The 16606-nt window shown below is 42.9% G+C and overlaps 1 protein-coding gene across 2 annotated transcripts in view; it reads right to left on the bottom strand.

Moving 5' to 3' along the window:
• The window catches only part of LOC147698754 (interferon alpha/beta receptor 1a-like), a 119043-nt gene that overhangs the window by 22928 nt on the left and 79509 nt on the right, over positions 1–16606 (bottom strand). For both annotated transcript variants that reach the window (XM_086935326.1, XM_086935327.1), the window contains exons 4-5: positions 13933–14078; positions 2088–2250 (exon numbers count right to left, since the gene is read on the bottom strand). In XM_086935326.1, the coding sequence (XP_086791452.1) occupies positions 2088–2250; positions 13933–14078 (309 nt within the window). The remainder of the gene's footprint in view (positions 1–2087; positions 2251–13932; positions 14079–16606) is intronic.

Genomic DNA, 16606 nt, shown 5'->3' with positions numbered 1-16606 from the left:
TAGTGGCACAGTACCAGTGGGGTGAAAACTCTATACCTGTAAACTCTGATACCATGCAGTCACACTGTACCAGTACTAAGCAATTATGAGATAGTCCCCGCAGAAGAGTGAATAATCATGTAGACTGGGTTTTCCAAGCAAAATTAGGCACATTTCTTATTCCGTGTGGAACACTCTGTCAATTTACCACCTGCTGAGAGACGATGATGAAAGGGCTGGGGAGGTTGTCAGTAGGCAGGGCAGGTTGGAGTCCAGCAGGAGTGAGTCCGCCATGCTCCTTCGTGCTGAGGGAAGTGGTCTTTTAGAAGCATGTATCGCCTGCCTAGTCCTTTAGCAATTTCACTACCCAGATTTTGAGGCTGGTAAAATCTGACCCAGTATTCCCTCATCCAGATAATACAAATGCAGGAACACCAGACGAGTTGTGATCGGGTTGATCAGTACAATACCTCAAAATACCGTCAGGCCGAATAGGAATCGGATTTTTAGTGTTCAAAAGGAAATAATATCAATGAACTAACACATTTGCTCAATGCGCAATCATTTCTAAGAGGCCCTTATATGGCAAGTCAAACAATTGCTAAGAAAAACCATAAAAAAAATACAATGCACAGCTTCACAATGATAAACAATACGTAACAAGAAGGGGCACAGCTTTAGTAATATTCTATATCAATATCCTTACCTTATTTTTGCTAAATGCAATTCCATTTCTGTGTGTTTATGTTTGAGAGTGACCACTACTACAGAAGACTGGACTCATGTAGGACATCTGCCTCATCTGTTTATGAGGAGTAATGAACAAGTGGCTTAGTGTTCAATGTAAGTAAGTGGCCCACAATTGGTCACTGTGACTGAACCCCTCGTCATCCATTATTTTATGGAAACTTGTCCAGAAAGAGAAAAACCTAGGATGATGCTTGACGGTGAAATGTCCCCGATGCCACTAGTTATGAACGTTGTGATAAATAGGTTCAAGTGATATGCACTGCAGAGAGGCTACTGACATCAACTGCATGAAGTGCACATATCTAATCAGCCATTAGATTGCACTATGGACTGCCTTTTATTGAAAGAATCCGATTTTAGAGTGTCTCTAGCACATAGTGCATTCTATCTACAGCAAACCTAGGTCATTTAGAGAAGATCACCCCATATAAACTGCATGTCCCAAAATTGAAGAAAGCAGGAAATGGAGGGTTAGCCTTCTTGGAACAAGCCGCTAGATGTTGAACCAAATCCTACTCTACCTGCGAAAGATAGAGAATAATCTTACATTGAGACAGAACTCAAGTGTGTTCCTGAAAGGGGAATATTTAGTTTGCCAAAAATGCGAAGAAGCCATCTTCTGGACAACAGAGCTTGGAGACAATTGGCACTTTAAAATATCATATTATGGATTTTCTATTTAATCTCCTCTCCAGAGCAAAACAAAAAGTAATGGACTAGAACTTTGATCAAGCATATTCAGGTCAAAGAAGAAAGGAGGCAAGAACTAATGCTGGACAAATGTATAAAATAAAACAAAACATAACAAAACGACAAGTACACCAATATGTAAACAAATAAAGGAAGTTACGTAATCAAACTGAATGGAAAAAATTAAGTGGAATAGCAACGAGGAAAGGAACACCCAAAATAAAGGTGACATGGTTGGCAAACCGATGAAGAACCATTGCAGATGACGAATACTACGGCCAAATAAATAAATAGATAAGTAAATAAATAACACAAGGTTTAAGTTCTCATCTGCCTAAGAAAATCCAGCTAAAAGATTAACAGACCGCATACTACAAAAGGAGCACCAAAAGATCATCAATAAGTAGTCTCTCTCTCTCTCCCTCTCCCTCTCCACCCCCCATCTGGCCTGTTAAAACTCCTTCTTAACTTTCAAGTCTTTACTCCTTCTAGCTGCCTGCCCAAGGTATGGTAAGGGAACGCAGACATTTGTATGTGTGGTCCTCATTGTGTTGTAGTTATTGTCCTCCTACGTTTCATGGTTTCTGATGTCCGTTTCTGTTTTTTGATTTGAAGACATTGTTTTAGGGTTCAATTAATTAAGCACATCTCCAACACACAAAACCTACCTGTGGCTTCAATTTCTGTGCACACCACATCACTGATCTTCCCTCTTCTCTTTCCTGTGAGGGTATTGTACCTTGGTATCACCTCAACACAGTATTCAGTCCAAGCCTCTACATCTGAAAGCGTGTGGATAGTTTTCTTTGTGTTAATAATGCATGGTTTGTCCTATTTTGAAACAAATTTGCAATACAATGAAAAATACACATTGGCAAAATCACAGTTCACAGCCTGTGAGTGAGTACAAAACATGTAACATTAAAAAAATTGCAGTATGACTTTTATTACGTGCTTACACTTTTCCCAATAGTAAAAACAAAGTAGACAGGATTTGCACGACGGTTAATCATTGCTAGCATTGTTATGCACCATTTAGTAAATGTATTGTGTTTAACAAATCCTTCCATAAGGTAAGCCTTGTCCAAGTGACAAAAGGTACTTAATCAACTGGCAATCAATCAATCACGGGTTTGTAAAGCGCAGCTACTCACTTGTTAGGGTCTCAAGGTGCAGGGGCAGCTCCGCTGGGGTCATCTGAAGAGCCAGGTCTTGAGGTCCTTCCTGAACTGGAGCAGTGTAGGGCTTTGCCGGAGGGGGAAGGCGGAGTTCGGTGCAGGTCTTGGCTGTTCTACCCGCTCTGGTCCTGTAGAAACGTGGGACGGTGGCCAAGGAGAGGTCAGCTGATTGGAGGTTTCTCTTGGAGGCGTGGAAGGGGAGACGGTTGTTGAGGTATTCTGGTCCGATATTGTGAAGAGTCTTGTATGTTTGCATGAGCAGCTTGAATGTTATTCTTCTTTCGACGGGGAGTCAGTGGAGATTGCAGAGGTGTTGGGTAATGTGGTTGTGCTGGGGAATGTCAAGGATCAGTCTGGCTGCGGCGTTCTGGGCGGTCTAGAGCTTTCAGAGGAGTTTTTTGTTGATTCTGGCGTAGAGGACGTTGCCGTAGTCCAGTCTGCTGGTGATTAGGGTGTGCGTGACTGTCTTTCTGGATTCGGAGGGATTCAATTTGAATGTTTTTTTAAGTATGCTGAGGGTGTGGAAGCAGACCGAGGATACAGCGTTTATCTGGCGGTTCATAGTGAGCAACGAGTCCAGTATGATGCCGAAGTTACATGCATGGTCCGTCAGGGTGGGTGGGTTTCCGAAGGCGGGGGCCACCAGGTGTCGTCCCAAGAGGAAGTGGGGCCATGGATGAGGACTTCTGTTTTCGCTGAGTTTAGTTTCAGGCATCTGTTCTTCGTCCAGGTTGCGACGGCTGACATCTCTTCTTGGAAGTTGTGCCTGGTGATGTTGAGTTCCTTAGTGAGGGAGAGAATGAGCTGAGTATTATCCTCTTAAGAAACTATGTTGAGCCTGTGGTTTCGGACGATGATTGTGATGGGGCCATGTAGATGCTGAAGAGGGTGGGGCTGAGGGAGAATACCTGGGGTTCTCCGCATTTGGTCTCGGTCGGTTCTGAAAGGTAGAGCGGGAATATGACTCTCTGTGTTCTGCCGGTGAGGAATGAGCATATCCAGTCTAGGGCCTTTCTTCGGATGCAAGTGTTGTGGTTGCTAATCAGACCCAGACCTTAAACGCAAACAAAGGGAGCAATTCTTCATGTCCAAGTTTCGGACCTACTATCAGGGCCTTAATAGTAGAGAAGAGTGGGAACGATTAGTAAGATGAAACTATCCCACGAAAAGAAAAGCACAGATATCTTGGCTTTTAACATTGCTCGCTCCTTAACCCAACACTGTATACACATTATTTCATCTCATGAAAGCTGATTAATATGAAGTTAAATAATCTGATTTTGATACATGATCTATGCTTTAAAACTTAATAATCATGTTCGTATTTTAGTACGATGTTCAAATGCAGAATATCTAAATATATGTAGAGCATAATTATAATATTTAGGCAATATGAATGATGTATGACTCTCAATGTCTTAGAAGTAGGTCTCACCTAATGTACAGGAACGTTCCATTATCGATAGCCATATATATGGATTTCTCCATATATACCTACATTTTTAGCCCTATATTTAAACTAGCCCCTGCAGACTCAATCAGCTGCATTAGAGTCCACCAGGTTGTGGCCCGACTCCATAGGCTGGATAATAGGAACGTTCCTCTTGTAACAATGTTATGTAACATACTGTAACAGCTCTTAATCTAAATATTATCAGCAAGGCTAATAAAAATCGTAAGGCAACAATATAGAACACAAGCAAAGTGTGTTATGGTAAAAGGAAAAATACTTTTCTTTGCAAATTTCCCGTTCATGAATACTCTATAAACCCTAAATTGCATTAGGCGAACTTCATTACTGAATTCGGTTATAAAGTACGGACTACAACCATTAAAGCCTTGTCACGAACACGCAATGCAGTGGTATCTGTGCCGTTATCTAAACGACCGGCATTATGTTACTTTAAGTATTCCATCTATGTGTTAACTCCGCATTATTCTATGTATATATTTCACCGCGACGTGTGAACAAAAGACTGTTTTGCACCTCGATACTAAAGTTCAGTGTATACTCGACTAAAAAACTACCAAAATGGCGCGATTTTTCCGCTACCATGACAACCTAGTGCCGTTACCTAAACGACCGGCATTACGTTACTTTAAGTATTCCATCGATGTGTTAACTCCGCATTATTCTATATATATATCTCACCGCGACGTGTGAATAAAAGACTGTTGTGCACCTCGACACTAAAGTTTAGTGTACACGCTACCATGACAACCTAGCGGCACTCTACTAAGCCCGTTGTCCGTTTCCACTTCTAGCATTATACTCGACTAAAAAACGACTAAAAAACTACCAAAATGGCGCGATTTTCCGCTACCATGACAACCCAGCGGCATTCCATCAAGCCCGTTGTCCGTTTCCATTCGTGGTTTTACACTCGGTAAAACAAACTACCATAATGGCGCGATTCCTTTGCTGTGCCTTATTAATCACAGGCAAATCTCAATTAACCTATTAAGGATAATTGTTCCCTGTATAAATAGATCCTCGGCGCCCCGGCCTCCATACCGACTCTGGAGACCGGGGAGACCAGGCTGGATCGCGTGTCAGTAACCCTATCGAGGTAAGACTGTGCTCAAAAAAACGGTGATGCCTTACCCGTGCAGTAACTTATGAAGACTTAGCGCTAATGGATAGCCGCCTTACTCTACCTACCACAACCCGGTTTTTAATAACTGATTGATGCATATTGCCTTTTTATCTAAGGTTAAATCTGAATATGACTGTATTGTTGTATAAAATAGACGTTAAGAACTGGCTTTGCACTTATTGTCATTTTCTAATAGAATTGCTCTCATTGCACAAACCCTAGCAGAACCTCAGCAAAATGGTAAATTATTATACCTTGAGGTCTACTGTAAATGTGCAGTTGACATTACATAACTATGTGCTCCCAATAGTAAATCTAGATTTGCATGTGTTAACATTCAAACAACTGGTGGACACATATGATGACCATCTTCTGATGTGCATCTTATTGTGTATTTTAATCTGACCACCCTAGGCACGACAGAAGGCCTGTGGTATAACAAAACATCAATCTAAGGTCACATAGCAGGGGCAGTAAGGCTCTCCCCAGACCAATTGAATGAATTTAATTTAGTTAAGTTGTGGAATTCTAAAACCCACAAAATAAAGTATAAATGAGATATGACAACTGATCTCACTCATTGCTTGTTGCCAACAGGTAAAAGCTCGCTTGAACCAACCAAAAAACTGGAATCAATTTATAAGAAGGTTCATTAATACTTCGAGGCGACCTATACATACACAAAGAAGGCGCGCGGAGAAGTCTCCACCCAATAGTTCAAATTTCATACATCACCATCAAGTAAGCATTGGTGCATGCAATCAAATTAACAAACAGACACATGCTTTGAAGTCAGAACTTTGTGTTAAATCAAATACCACTGTTATTTTAAATCCTCCAGATGGTCTAGCAGAGGTGAACATATAAACTAAAGGAATATTTCACTCCAGGATCAAGACTGGTATAGCAAAATGAAAATGCTTTCAAAGTAAGATTCTTTGACCACTAGTAGTTTAGACCCTGTTTTCAGTGAGACAAAAGTTTGTTAGAAAAAAATCCTCAAGTGTTTTGTATTAATTATATGTTATATATGTTTCTTTTAGATTTATGAAGTTTTTAACCATAAGTCCTGAGGAAGGTGTTCGATCTGAATAAGCACCGAAACGCGTCGACAACTTTGTTTTTAAAATAAATGTTACTGTAATATTAGGAAGAATAAGTATATGTATGTATTTTGCTGTTTACATGTAATTGTTTGAAATTCTGAATACTGATGCTTGTTTTTTCTTTTTAAATAAATGTGATAAATTTTGGATACATCATTTTTGTCTAAAGGTATATGTTTTTGAGGATACTGTATACTTGTCCTACAACAGGGGTCTTACTCTATTGGTCTGATTTATTGTACAAACATTATCTAAGAACCACAGAAAGGAAACCCCCCTCTTTAGGTGTTGCTAATCAGACCCTCCAGGATTTCGCGATTTGCGAAATAATCGCGAAATCAGCACTTTTGTAAAAAGGCCACGCTTTTTACAAAGGTGCCCGCAAAATCAGGTGTTGCAAGCTCCTTGGGGTCTGATTAGTCTTAATCTGCGTCAATTGTTAACATCTCTCAGACAGAGAGCCTCCAGGTCACATCAGAGAGAGCGCTATGAAAGGAAGACACACGGGAGCCACCGGGAGCAGGAAGGATTTACATGCGGTTATTTTTAAACTTGTGGCATTGTGGCACAGTATGGGGCCCCTCCTGTCCTTTTAAAGTCTAGTTGGCTGCTGCTTTCATTATATTCCGAGATGAGAAAGTGGCGTTTTTCTAGGAAGGTCTCTTTTTTTTTTTGCTTCTCGCCTTGTGTCTGTTTTCGTTGTGGCAGTGTTTACAGAAATCATTTGTGTTTAGCAGGGCAGTGATTTATAGCACCGAAAGCTTGTTGTGTGCACTGAGATGAAGATACTTCCTTCCTTTTAGCAGAGGGCGTGTTGTTGCCCGGTGGAGTGCTTCTGCCTCTGTTACGAACTAGAAAGTTTATGGCCCCAACATTTCTAGAAAGCAAAATTCCGGACCTTAATTATGTTTAGTTAAGTAATATTAGGGATTTTTCACTTTTCTGCAGGTGTACTTGCAATTGTGGTTGCGTTTTGGACATTCTACTCTTTCGGAACGGAATTATTGAAGGACTGGCGAGTTTTCATAGTAATTATCTCTCTCAGAATAATGTATGATTTTGTTGACCCGTTGACCTCCTTTACTACTTTATATAATTTTAATCAGTTTTCCTTCGAGTTTCCTTTCATACAGTGTCTATCTCCATTGCCTTAAATCAGTCTGCTCTCATGCTTTCTACATGTTCATTTTCACAGGCTTTTTTCCGGCACAGTTATTACGGATAATATGCATCTGGGATATTTCTACATATGTCAGACTTTATAGACAATTTAACCCCACCGAAGTGCCATATGTCATTATAGTTCCCTTCAAGAGTGGCGATCTTGTTGGTGAGTCTTTCTTTCAGCTTTGAATAACTGTATTTAGTCTGCCCTCTCATATTTTGTCCTGTTCATGTTCACAGGCATTCTGCCGGTGTCCCGCAATCCATTACAGTGGGCATTTGGAACATTACCACACATCTCTATGAAGTGACTTATATACACAAGGTAACCTATTAGCCAGCAGCTCGCTTATGCAGGGCCACTCTTATTGTTTCTTGTTAGACGGGGACCTGGAGGCTCGGCCGAGTACAGGGGAGAGGCCTCCGGTGAGGACCGTCTCCGGCGATCGTACAGACAAGTAACTTCCCTCCCCCACAAATGGACACCACACAAGGATAAGATCTGCACACTTTATATAGGATACTTGAGGCAAAGTTATCAACGATACAGTGGGGGTAGGATACGAGGATCCTCCCAATTCTAGTCTCTGTAGGGAAAGGGGTAGCGGGACAGTCTTGGGTACCGGTCCGGTACCAGGGCGGCCAAAAGGTGCTCACAATCCTCGAGCTCGGAGGTCTGAAAGGTCGGGCCGCGGCAGCGCCAGCAGGCTAGGATGAAAAGTCTTGGCAAGGAGGGCCGCGGCAGCGCCAGCAGGCTAGGACGATGGTTCTCGGTACGACGGGCCGCGGCAGCGCCAGCAGGCTACGATGATGACTTCTTTGCAGAGGGGCCGCGGCAGCGCCAGCAGGCAGGAGCGATGGTTCACAAGGAAGGGCCGCGGCAGCGCCAGCAGGTCCAGACGAAGATGCAAGTTGCAGAGGGCCGCGGCAGCGCCAGCAGGCTTCAGAGGTGGTTCACAAGGCAGGGCTGCGGCAGCGCCAGCAGTCCGTCAGGGATGAGTTCTTCAAGGTGTCTCTCGACTCCAGGATACAACTGCCTTCCTGCTCTGGAGCTGCCCCAGTTATAGGTCTGGCCTCCTTTGATGTCCGGAACCTCGCGCTTGGAGGTCGGACGGTCCGGGATGAGGGAGTCCAGACACCCAGCAGGGGGGTGGAGCCAGCGCCCGGGGAGGCTGGGGGCGATCGGCACCTGGCGGGGGAGAGCCATTGACACTCCTCTCTCCCATTGACCTGCCAAGTGGTCGCTTCACCTCCTGGGTGGATGGAGGTGCCTCGATGTCGGGGCCTGGCCAGGCCCAGGGTTGGGGTCGAGCTGAGGCCACGTAGCCTCGTGGTGCAGTGTCCAAGATGGCGGCTGGGCCGGGGCAATGGTGCTGACGGAGGCCCGGGACAGCCGATGTTGGGAGGTTCGGGAGCAGGCGTCCCGCCGGGGACGGGTTGCGGGTTGCTTCGGTGGGTTGCCGGGGTGGTTCTTCAGGGGGCACAGTGAGAGCCGGTGTCCGGGCCCCTTCATGCGGGGAGGGAGCGTGCCTTTCACGAGGCCTGTCCAACATTTCTTCACACGCAAGTGCACTTGGCACAACATGGGTGTGGTCCCTTTACTGCTGAGTAATCTGTATTATGCCTGGGCTACTTCTCTATCAGAGCTTTATTTAACTCAATTTGTTTCCATCTCCACAAGGCCCTCCTAGTATCACTAGGATGGCCACTAGTGTTCACTCCCTATCATCCTTGGTGATCCCAGCTAATATGGAATCTTTCACTATTTTACGCTGCATTGGACCCGCTGCAGTTGCCGATCAGGAGCTGAGGAGCACTGAGATACGGTAAAGGTGCCAATGAGGAGCAGTGCTGTGCTGTGATGCATGGCTCTGCGTCAATCTGCCTCGGTTCTGGTGAAACCCTCAGATCAGCCAGGAGAAGTATACTCTGACTCCAGTCAATGGTCCAGGACCTTGACAACAGCTCTTTGGGGGCAGGACTCAGTCCTAAAGACGCAGCAAGATGACCAGCAACCCTCTGCTATTGTGCTTGGCTAAACCTATGCTCAAAAATATACCAAAAAGGAGAATATGGCATACAAACACTCTCAGACACTTTAAACATGCCTATTTCAAAGTGGAATACTCTGCTAAAACAGAGCCATTGATTTATGGCTGAAAAGGAATGGATAGGAGTAAAATAAAGTGCCCCAATAATGCCGCTAAATTTCCATTTTTGTGCCGCTAAATTTGCAAATCTATGCCGCAATATCCTGGGGGGTCTGGCTAATGTGCGGTGGGAGACGGTGTCGAAGGCTGCCGATAGATCTAGTAGGATGAGGGCTGCTGTTTGACCCTGGTCGGGGAGGGCGCTGATGTCATCAGAGGCGGCGAGAAGGGTGGTCTCGGTGCTGTGGTTGCTGCGGAATCCGGATTGGGAGAAGTCTACGACATTGTTAGCTTCGGTGAAGTTTGCTAGCTGGGTGGTGACTGCCTTTTCAATGACCTTGGCTGTGAACTGAAGCAGGGAGAAGGGCCTGAAATTCTTGAGGTCTATGGGGTCTGCGGAGGGTTTCTTCAGGAGCGAGGTGGACTTTGGTGTGCTTCCAGTCATTAGGGAATTTGGCAGTCTCAAGAGAGCAGTTGATCATCTGGAGTAGCTCAGGTGCGATGGCTGTGGCGACCCTGTGGAAGATGTGGGGCAGACAGGAGTCTGGGGGTGCTCCGGAGTGGATGCTCTTCATGGTCTTTAAGTTGTCTTCTGTTGTGAGCGGGGTCCAAGTGAGTAGGGTCTGTTGGGTGGCATGGCGGGGTGGGGGCTGAGGCCGTGCAGAGGTCTTGGTTGTCAAAGTTGTCGTGGAGTGTCTTGATCTTGAGGTGCAAGAAGGAGCGTAGTCTGTTGCAGAGGTCTTGGGAGGGTGGGACGTCTGTTGTTTCGGTGCTGGGTTTGGCAAATTCCTCTAGGATGGAGAAGAGTTCCTTGGGGTTGTGGGTGTTCGAGAGGATTCTGTCTTGGAGGAAGTTCTTCTTTGTGGATTTGATGAGTTGGTGGTGTGCTGTGGTGGCTGTTCTGTAGGCGGTGTGTGTTTCATGACTTTTCAAGTAGTCGGCAGGGGTGCTTGGATTCTAGGAGTGCTGTGGTGAACCATTGTGCTTTCATGTTGTGTCATCCTATAACTTTCTTGAAGGGGGGTTTTGGGGGAGTGTGTCGGTGCAGTTGGTGATCCATCTGTGGAGGTAGCTTGCTGCAGTGTTGGCATATGGTATTGTTGGAGGTGGTGTGCTGGTGAGGGCAGAGGTGAGATGTTCTACGGTGACTTTATTCCAACTTCTACGTGGGAGGCGGTACACATGCTTGTGTGCGGTGGGTTTACTAAAAGAGAAGTGGATGCAGTGGTGGTCCGTCCAGAGTCATTCCGTGGTGTAGCTGTAGGAGATGTGGTTTACTCCTGCGATGGGGTAGAGTGTGTGTCCTGCTGTGGGCGTCAAGACCTTGATTTTAGGCACACAAAGTGTAGGGGACAAAATGGGTACGCAACAGAATGTTTTTTGCTGGTTGCCGTGTGTCATGATACAAAATGTGTGCACATACTGAAGATATTGAGCTACGTAGAGGTTTATGCATCAAAAAAAAAATCAGACACACTGGGAGAAGAGAAGTTATTTGTTTCTGTGGGAAGCTGAGAGTTGCTGGAACTAGATTGGAAAGGGACAAGCAAAGGGTCAGAAACCAATTGTAAAGCAAGGCACTGCTCGTCTTTCACCAAATCGTCCCTTTCCCTCAACTGCATCATCTTCAAAAACTAGCTGAAATTGAAAATAGAACTTTCCATATTCCAGGGAAAACTTCTAGGCACACTTTAGCATGAAACGAGCTACCAATATCACAACATCAAATTAGGCTTTGATTCACAAACTTGTTTTTATTCTAAAAACAATGTGTTAATTTTGGAATTGCTTAGACAATCTTAGGATCCATATAAAAAATATACTTAGTATAAATTCGTTCTATGTTAAAAAAAATGGATAAATTGCACGTCAAAGTCACAACATTTTTGAATTATATATTTAGAGATGTCTATTCAAAAACAACATCTAGGAATGACATAGCATTTCAAATGACTGGTTATAACTTTTTACAATATCCTAAATTAAGTTTTATTTAGATGTGATTTATAATCTAATAAGAATATTTTAGAGTCCCTAACAACCAATTGAAATAAAAAAAACTTATAAAAGAGTTTTAAACCATAGTAACTGATAATTTCAAACATACAACTTCTTTTGGTTGTTATTACATGGGCGAAGCACAGTAATAAAGCCATCTTTATTTCCAAATAATTTTACCCAAATTTGTATTTAAAAATTGAATGAAAAAGTTCTATAAACAATTTTGCCTGAATTTTACGGTGATGAAAAACCATTTCACCTGCGGGCTACACACGTACATTGTTAGCCATTTTCGGAAGAAAATATGTACTCTGAAATAGCTTCAATCACCATAATTAAGCAAATGCTAGTTGCGAGGGCACTTGGAGTTCCATTCTGTAGATCTGGTTTGTCCGCCATACATGGAAAACATGGATCCTCTATTGTTTGGCAGACAAAACCCAATTGAAAGATAATACATCAATGAAAAGTCACAGAAGTAGACATGAGGCAAACTAGGGTCTGTCTTGCAACCTCTGCCTTCATGGCTGATACAGTGATGCATGGCTTGGGACTATAGATGCTCTGTACTCTCCGTTAGCAGCACAATATATTTCTGCACTGTAAATAATAGTCTTTCATGGCTTAGGTTTGAATGGCTTGAAGTGTTGTATTAGAGAAGTTATCGCAACAAAAAACCTGATAGGTTATCTTTCACATAGCCTCCCATTCCAACTGGGATGCCAAAGCAACTGCACCATTTTAAGATAAGTTCTAACATAAATCAAGTCTTGGTTTGTATATCTATTACACCACTATAGCCTACACTAAAGATACACTAGAAAACAATTATACAGTGGGGCACGTCACTCATAACGTTTCCAGAGAAGCCCTTTTGTCACCGACAAAATGAATAATCACTTCCAAATGGTAGCTAGTAAAACCCTTTGTGATAGCAAAAGGCTTAAAAACCACAACAGGTGAGATCATAACAGCATACGGAGACTCCTCCGGCTGCCTCAAATGTACTGCTCAAGATTTCTAAAGGCAACAGAACTGCTCAGGAGACGTCTGCGTCTGATAAACTTAGATATCTGGTTACCTGTAATCCAACAATATGCAAGCTGCGGCAAAGGATAAACATGAGGTGTGGGAACATTATCTGAACCTGTTGTGAATAGAGAATGCCTGAGCCTTGTAGGAAGAAATAATGTAAACATTTCTGTTGTTACCAAACCCATTAATTCATTTTTCTCACAAATAGCAAAACTCAAATACTAGTTTCAAGCGATACCACATACATTGCTTTATTTATTTATGGCCGTTATTTTCTAAGATTCTCAAATGCTCAAAATAAGAGGTTTTTCGAAGAATTCATTAAGGCTTCTATTCAAAATGAATCCACTAATACTGGCACAAAGGCATCTCAATTATGTTCCTGGCGATGCTCCAAAGACTTGGCTTGTGTAAGTTAAAAAAATAAAAATAAATAAACCCAAACTTTAAAAAAAAGATGGTGATACGACACTGCAGACCATTGATGAAATAGAGCCTGCAAAACCACAATCACCTTTTGTATTTGTGTCCAGCAGCTCAGGGCATGGAGAGTTTGGCACCACTATTTTTTTATGGGACCATCAGTGTGACGCTTTAGAGGCATTTTGAGCATCTCACCATTCACCTGAGAAGTAACATGGTTAACACTGTTAAAGAAGTGTCTCAAGATGTGGAAGGACAGCTGAGTTCTAAGCACTTTTCTTTTAAAAACACGCTATCTGGTGCCCCACCTAAGGGGGCGACTGTCCAAGCGGGTCACTTCAGAAGAAGGCAAAAGGTAGTAAGAATGACAGTGGAGTTTCTCTCAGAATTCCGGCTTTACACCCCAAAAGATGTACAGCAAATGAAAAAAGAAAAGAAAAAAGAAGACACTCTTGTCTCTATGTCCACCCCTTGTTTCTTTTAGTGACCTCGGGTGCAAAAGGCCGGTCTAAAAAAAAACCACTCTAAAAGAGGCTTCTTACAAGAAAATCAAAATATTGCTTGGATTGAATTTACAAATTTGACTGAATTGTAACAGCATATTTACAGGCTGTCAGCCCTAAACAAATGCGTACATTTATAGGATTTGACTGGAGGGTAAAATTTAACCCATTTAGAGTCCATGTAAATATTTTCTGAGAATAGCAATCTCAGTGGTTTATGGTTTTTATGTAAAATACACACCAGGTGGCAAAGAGAATGACTGGCATATACCCACATGCCTTAGTCCTTAAAAAGAAAATAATTATAACGCAACATTGTAAAATGGTTTAAAAACATGTTTCAGGGTAGCACTTGCCTCAGGAGCAGACTTCTTTTTCCAGTAGCAGAGCTCATACTCCAAGTTCCAGTCTTCAGGTGTACCCTGAAAAGGTGCAGAATAACTGATGAAAAGCGACCCGTACTCTGAGGTGACGTTCAGCGAGTTTACTGGTCCCACAACAGCTAAAACGAAGAGAGAAAAAAATCTTCAGTGCAAGAAAAGAGGTTTTGAATTTACTATTTTGACGCAAATAAACTAAAGACCTAAAAATTCAAAAGTCATGAAACATTTGAATCAAGTCAAAGTAGTGCAAATATAACTGTTAGGAACTTAGAAGTGTTGTTCCCCACATTAAGAACTATATGAAAAACGTCACAACTAATAAAAATCATTCTGGAAGTCCACACAAGTTCCGTTTCTGCACTTCACAATCACTAAAATTCTCTTTATATTACACAAAAAACCCAAGGGAGTGCTTGTAAATGCAAAACATTTACGGGAGGGCTGGTGTTTCAGTAGTGAATTCTGCAACCTCTCTGCTCGATGGGACACTCAGATGGATTCCGCCCTTACTCTACCACTAGTACACTCACTATGGAAAGGAGGAATGTCAAATATTCCCATGTAGGCTGTTAGCTGTAGAGTCCTGCCCTAGAAGCCAAAATGGATTTTCATCACAGAGGCTAGAAAATTTAGGGTTGATCAGGCCAAGGTATAGATGGAGAATTAAGCCTTTAAAGTAAAATGTTCTTTAATGATATCGCGGTAAAGTGCAAATATACAATAAAATAGAAAAACATTAATTGGGAACAAAGCGACCCCAAACCAGGGCCTAAGTGTAATTAACGCCCTGTCCTTTAGTTACTACGCCCTCAACGTCTCCCTAACAGTCTAGGGTCTGCTTTGAGTTCCTATGGCAAAGCTCTACACCAAGTCAATCACCCGCCTTGACTCAGTGCTGCATTTGTGCCTCAAGGCGTCAGACTCAACTGTTCAACTACAAGGTGATGTAGTCACATACATTCTCTGAGTTTAGTTCCAAAATCTTTATCTGGCTGGTCACTGGCCAATACTATTTTTACCATGGTCTGTTGGTGCCAAATCCTAGTAAGTCTGTTTGCTGTGCTACAAGTTTGTTCCTTACCCAATAGGAGGTGACCCTCTATTTAGCTACCAGAAAGGTTTGGGGAGTATGCCTTCCAGGTTCACAGTGTACCAGGAAGGGCTTAGTACTGGCACTTCAGAATATGAGGGCAGTGCCAAAGATTGCATTAATCTGTTCCTATTACTTCCTCCAAACCTCTGACAATTATGAGCATTTTCAAAATGTTGAAGTTCTGATGATCCTCATCAGAACTTCTTTAATAAAAGTTTGCTACAGGATGTATACTACCAGCATAGAAAGAGTCTCTTCACCAGTCACATTCCTTGCTGTTTTATGAAGCTTCGTTATTATATGTGAACCCTGTTTCCACTCAATAACATTTGGTCTCGTTCTCACTCCCAGGCCACCTCTTCTTAGTGTTGATATCAAAAAGTAAGTGTCCCTTCGTTCTCACTCCGACATTACCTCTTCTTAGTGTTGCCATGAAAAAGTGTTGACTCATTCTCAACCCTACATTTCTACTTCTCGGTGTTGGCATCGAGAAGCAAGTGTTGCCTGGTTCTCACTTCCACGTTACCTCTTCTAAGTGTTGGCATCAAGAAGGGAGTGTCACCTAGTTCTGAATCCCACGTTACCTCTTCACAGTGTTGATATTCATTTGTAAGAAAATGTTTCTCCTCTTCTTTCCTATTCAACAGTAAATTATCTGGTCTTCACTTATCCGATAGTTGGGTGAGAGCAGTAGTAGTCGGTGGTGGGAGTAGCTGCCTGCGGTGACGTGGGGAGGGGCAGGCATTTGGGGATGCAGTGCGCGCAACAAAATTCATTATTTATTTATATGTTTACTTACCTGTAATCTTCCGTAATCCATAGATACCCTCCCCAAGTCACCGGCCGGCAGCTACTTCCACCACCGACCGCTACTGGGTGAGAGGCAGTGTGTCGCACTTGGCTTTATCTGAACTTTTCAGTTTTAAGTACTTGAAAGTCCTTCATTAAGGATTTCGACAGTGTTTTCAACATGTACACCATGAACCTTTGTACAACATCTGCAAGAGCACAAACCCCATGTGTATTTACAGGTGTAAATTATGGGTGGGATGTTGGTGCTGCAATGCGTGAATAAAGAAAACCTGCAGACTCCTTAGTATATTTGTGCCATGATCATTTTAATTGGAAAGGTACAGGCTCCTTTGGGACTGCAATGCCTGGATAACCAATGGGCAGACCATTATGTGTTATGCGCTATGTGCGGTCAACAAAACACCACTATCTGTCCATCTCCTTCCTGCTCTATTCCTATAGAAACCTTAGTAGCGCGGTCTCATAACACAATACTATATATGCTATTGTTTTGGATGACTCTTAGTCTTTTATGGAGATTCAGAGCTTATTCCTCTCCCATAGGAAGTTAATAATCACTCTCTGTACGGCAGGAATCAACGGGTCTTGGATTTGTAGGGGTAAAGCATGGAAAACATTACAGTTATAGCATGAGTGTCATCTTAATATCAGTTATCCCTCATAACAATGAGTAGGCCTTTGAACATCATTGGTGCAATTCCGTGTTTCCCGAAGCAAAATGGGTTTGGGAGAGCTGGGGAA

Source organism: Lissotriton vulgaris, chromosome 8 (assembly GCF_964263255.1).
Source record: "Lissotriton vulgaris chromosome 8, aLisVul1.2, whole genome shotgun sequence".
Taxonomy (NCBI): Eukaryota; Metazoa; Chordata; class Amphibia; order Caudata; family Salamandridae; genus Lissotriton; species Lissotriton vulgaris.
This window is presented reverse-complemented; position numbering and strand designations above follow the sequence as displayed.